At 48.1% G+C, this 4,190-nt stretch overlaps 1 protein-coding gene across 1 annotated transcript in view; it reads left to right on the top strand.

Annotated features, from left to right (window-relative positions):
- Positions 1-1,299, top strand: part of LOC102249473 (kallikrein-7) — a 16,339-nt gene extending 15,040 nt beyond the window's left edge. Inside the window, exon 4 of the mRNA XM_014550458.1 lies at positions 1,144-1,299. Within this exon, the coding sequence (XP_014405944.1) occupies positions 1,144-1,299 (156 nt within the window). The remainder of the gene's footprint in view (positions 1-1,143) is intronic.
- Positions 1,300-4,190: the final 2,891 nt, after the last annotated feature.

Below are 4,190 nucleotides of genomic sequence, written 5' to 3'. Positions count from 1 at the left end.
TTTCTCTCTCTCTCTCTCTCTCTCTCTCTCTCTCTCTCCTCATTCTTCTGCCTCTGTTACTCTTCCTATTTTCTCCATCTCTTCCTCTTTCCTTACCCCCAATATTTCTGCTTCTCTGTCCCCTTACCTTCCCCCCTTTCTTCTCTCCATCCTTCTCTCTCGTTCTCTCTGACTGTTGGCCTCTTTGTATTCCCACTCTCCTCCTTCACATGTTCATGCTCAGCTTTCCAGGGTCAACAAGATGGTGCATCTTGGGAATCGGAGTGTTTTTGAAGAATGGGGGTGGTGCTCCCTGTCCCCGACCCCCAGTAAAAGCTGATTCATGAATGGGCAAGCTGCGCAGGGACACAGAGCCCCACACTTGAGAGCATATCACACTTGGTTTAATGTATTTTTCCTGCTGTGTTCAAACTCATATACTTGAACATGGTGGCCCCATTTTCATTTGCACTGGACCCTTTGAATTGGGTCATTGATCCTGCACCTGGTTTCCAGGACAACCCTGGCCCACATTCCAGAGTAAGAAAATGTGTTGATTCCCTGGGGATAATGCACCTTCTCCCAGTGGTTTGGCAAAGCATCCCTTACCATCCTATATAATAAAAGCCTAATATGCAAATTGACCTAACGGTAGAATGATCGGTGGCTATGATGCACACTGACCACCAGGGGGCAGATACTCAATGCAGGAGCTGCCCCCTGGTGGTCAGTGCGCTCCCACAGGGCGATCATTGCTCAGCCAGAAACCCTGAGCAGGCCTAAGCCATCAGTCGGACATCCCCCGAGGGCTCCCAGACTGTGAGAGGGCACAGGCTGGGCTGAGAGACGCCCCTCTGAGTGCACAAATTTCATGCACTGGGCCTCTAGTGGAAAATAAATGGGGCTCTGACTTCCTGAAAGCCCCGCCCCCTCCCTGTAATTGGCCAGGACTCAAGCCAATGTCTTCAGAAAACCTGGTTGATCCTCTCCAGGATAGCATTCATTCCTGCTCTCCCATTGGTCTACAGAGACAATGAGTCTCTTCCCATTGGCCAGGGCAGAAGGCTGTATTCTGGCAGGACAAAGACTTGATAACTACAAGGTATATGAGACTACAGGGATGGTTGCTCTGAAACGGAAGCTAATCTGCTCTCTCCCCTCCAGGGTGACTCAGGGAGCCCATTGATGTGTGAAGGTTCTCTTCAAGGCCTGGTGTCCACGGGGAATTTCCCTTGTCGTCCACCCTTCCACCCAACCTTCTACACTCGTATATGCGCATACCACACGTGGATTAGTGATACCATGAAAAGGAATTCCTAATCTCTCCATGCTGCCATCTCTCCATCCCTACGCCCAAAACAGTTACTTCACAAAAAAAAAATAAAGGCATCCATGACTTACAGACATATGTGACTTGACTGTTTTTCAAAGTCATCTTAAAATGTCAACAATATTCTAATTGAACACTAAAATTATCTAAAATCTACTAAAATTATCTAAACACCCCAGGACTGGTAAAAATGTGGTGAGACCCACCATTTCCACCACTGGAACTGTGGGTTGCTACAGGTGTTGTGAAAGGGAGATCAATCAAGAGATTTATGCATTACTTTCGATCTAGCCATTCTAGTGAAGCCGAAATGTGGGTGGGCAAGGTTTGAATGCCTCACAACACTATTTGTCATAGCAAAAATGAGAAAACGCTGAACACGTCCTAAATTATTGGGTTGTTTATGTAAACAATAAACGGATGGAGGTCAGAATACGAATGAAACTGTTCGGGATAAGAATTACGCAGAGTTGTCACGCAAGAATGTGTATGCTTTCGGGTGTTCAATGAAAAAAAGAAACCAAAAAAAATGTAGTATATGCATGTGATCCTCACTGTGTAAAGTGAAATATTCACAGAATAAAGAACACGTACCAAACTTCCTGTGTGAAGTCCTGAGCTGAGAGCTGTGTCGAAGTAAGGACCACACTTGGGATTACGGTTGACATCAGGGACGGCGGGGTTTCTCACCCTCTCATGAGCTTTACAGCAGATCTGGCCACGTCTTCTCGCTGAAGGGCACCGTGTCCACCGAGCAAGAGGCCGCGAAGTCCTAACATCTCCAGCTCCCTGTCGATGGAGTTGACAAACTCCATTCAGCCCATCGCCGCCGTGGCCTGTTGGTTTTTCCTCCTAAACGCACCTTGAATCCACCCACTTGTTACCATCTCCATCTCCCAAATGGCCTTCCCCTAGTCTTCATCATCTCTCATTTGTACAAGAGTAGTGGCCCCTTCGTGACTCCACGTTCGCTTCCTATCTTGCTTCATAGAGCAGCCAGGTTGATATTTTTGAAAATACAAAGGTTCTATGTCACATCTCTTCATAAAGTCCAAGTGGTTCATCGTTGGCCACAAGGTAGAGTCCAACTCACCATGACCCACAAGCTCCTTCATTGTCTGCTCTCTGAGCTCCATCTGTACATTATTCCGTCTCAAAGCCTTTACCCCTGCTGCTTCCTCTACATCAGTGATTCCCAAAGTGGGCGCTACCGCCCCCTGGTGGGCGCTGCAGCGATCCAGGGGGGCGGTGATGGCCACAGGTGCATTTGTTTTAACTTTTTTTGTATTACCTTTCTATTCTGAGTTCAATAAATAGTTTCATAATTTCAAACTTCAATGTTTCTAATTTACACCTTTCTTTACTATATTTTACGAAAAAGGTAGAAACATTAATACATATATCTTTCTGTTTAATTGCTATTAAAATTTAAAAAAAATTAATTTCCAGGGGGCGCTGAGTAATATTTTTTCTGGAAAGGGGGCGGTAGGCCAAATAAGTTTGGGAACCACTGCTCTACATGATACTCTCCAGGCCCCTTCCACTTTTTTTTTTTAATTTCTTTATTGATTTCAAAGAGGAAGGGAGAAGGAGAGGGAGATAGAAACATCAATGATGAGAGAGAATCATTGATCGGCTGCCTCCTGCACACCCCCTACTGGGGATCGAGCCTGCAACCCAGGCATGTGCCCTTGGCCGGAATAGAATCTGGGACCCTTCAGTCCTCAGACTGACACTCTATCCACTGAGCCAAGCCGACTAGGGCTCCTTCCACTTTTTTATATTGATTTTAGAGAGAGAAACATTGATCGATTGCCCATCCCCGTACATGCCCCGATGGGGAATCCAACCTGCAACCTAGGTGTGTGCCCTGGCCAGTGTGGCTCAGTGGGTTGGAGCATCATCCCATACACCAAAAGGTCATGGCCAGGTTGTGGGGTTGTGGGTTCAACCCGCAGTTGGGAAGGCAACCAGTCAATATTTCAGTCTCACCTCTCTCTCTCTCTCTCTCTCTCCCTCCTGCTCCCTTCCTCTCTCTGAAAATATCAATGAAAACTCATATCCTCAGTGAGGATTTTTTAAAAATATAAACCAAGGCTCCCAGCCCCTCCTCTGAGACCCAGGAGTCCAGTCTCCTAGCCTCCCCTCCTCGCTCTGTCCGAGGTGAATGCATGATGTCAGAAGAGGTGGCATGGGTCCCAGAGAAGGTAGTCAGCTCTCTTTCTCTCTCTCCCTGGGACTGTGTGTGTGTGTGTGTGTGTGTGTCACTCTGCCTGCCTCTTTTTTTGTCTCTGTTTCTCTCTCCCACGTGTGTCAGCTGTTTGTCATCATGGCTTATCTCTTTCCTTCTCTTGTGGATCTCATTCCACCCTCGGTAGGACGATCTTATTCCAGCCTCCAGCTTGAACAGAGCTCCCTCCCTTGATTCCATCACCATTTCTAGGGCAGAAGCTGTGCCCGTGTTAGCGTGGCCTGCGCCATGCATCCATCCCAATGGGTGGGAGTGTCTATAGACGTCTAAGGGGCAGTTTCGCCCAGAAGACGCGTAGGCAGCTTTCCAAGAAGTAGACAGTTGTTCTTGAAGAAGGGGGAAGTGAATCCAGGAACCAGAAACAATCGGCCCTCAGAACACGAAGGTGCTAAACCAGAAGGTTGGGGATCAGTGTCCAGGATCCGCCGGGGCAAACACAGCTGGCAGGGCAGTCAGGTGCCAAGTCTCAGGTGAGAACAGGAGCGAGAAATGAGTCATCAGGCACAGGTTCAGGAGGTAGGTCTGAGGGCAAGGGTGATATGAGTTGAGGTGGGAGGGAGCGTTTAGGAACGGGTCTGGGACTAAACCCAAGGGCATGGCATGGCTGGGATATGGGATTCGCGGGGGCGC

This window comes from Myotis brandtii, unplaced genomic scaffold, assembly GCF_000412655.1.
Source record: "Myotis brandtii unplaced genomic scaffold, ASM41265v1 scaffold601, whole genome shotgun sequence".
Classification (NCBI taxonomy): domain Eukaryota; kingdom Metazoa; phylum Chordata; class Mammalia; order Chiroptera; family Vespertilionidae; genus Myotis; species Myotis brandtii.
This window is presented reverse-complemented; position numbering and strand designations above follow the sequence as displayed.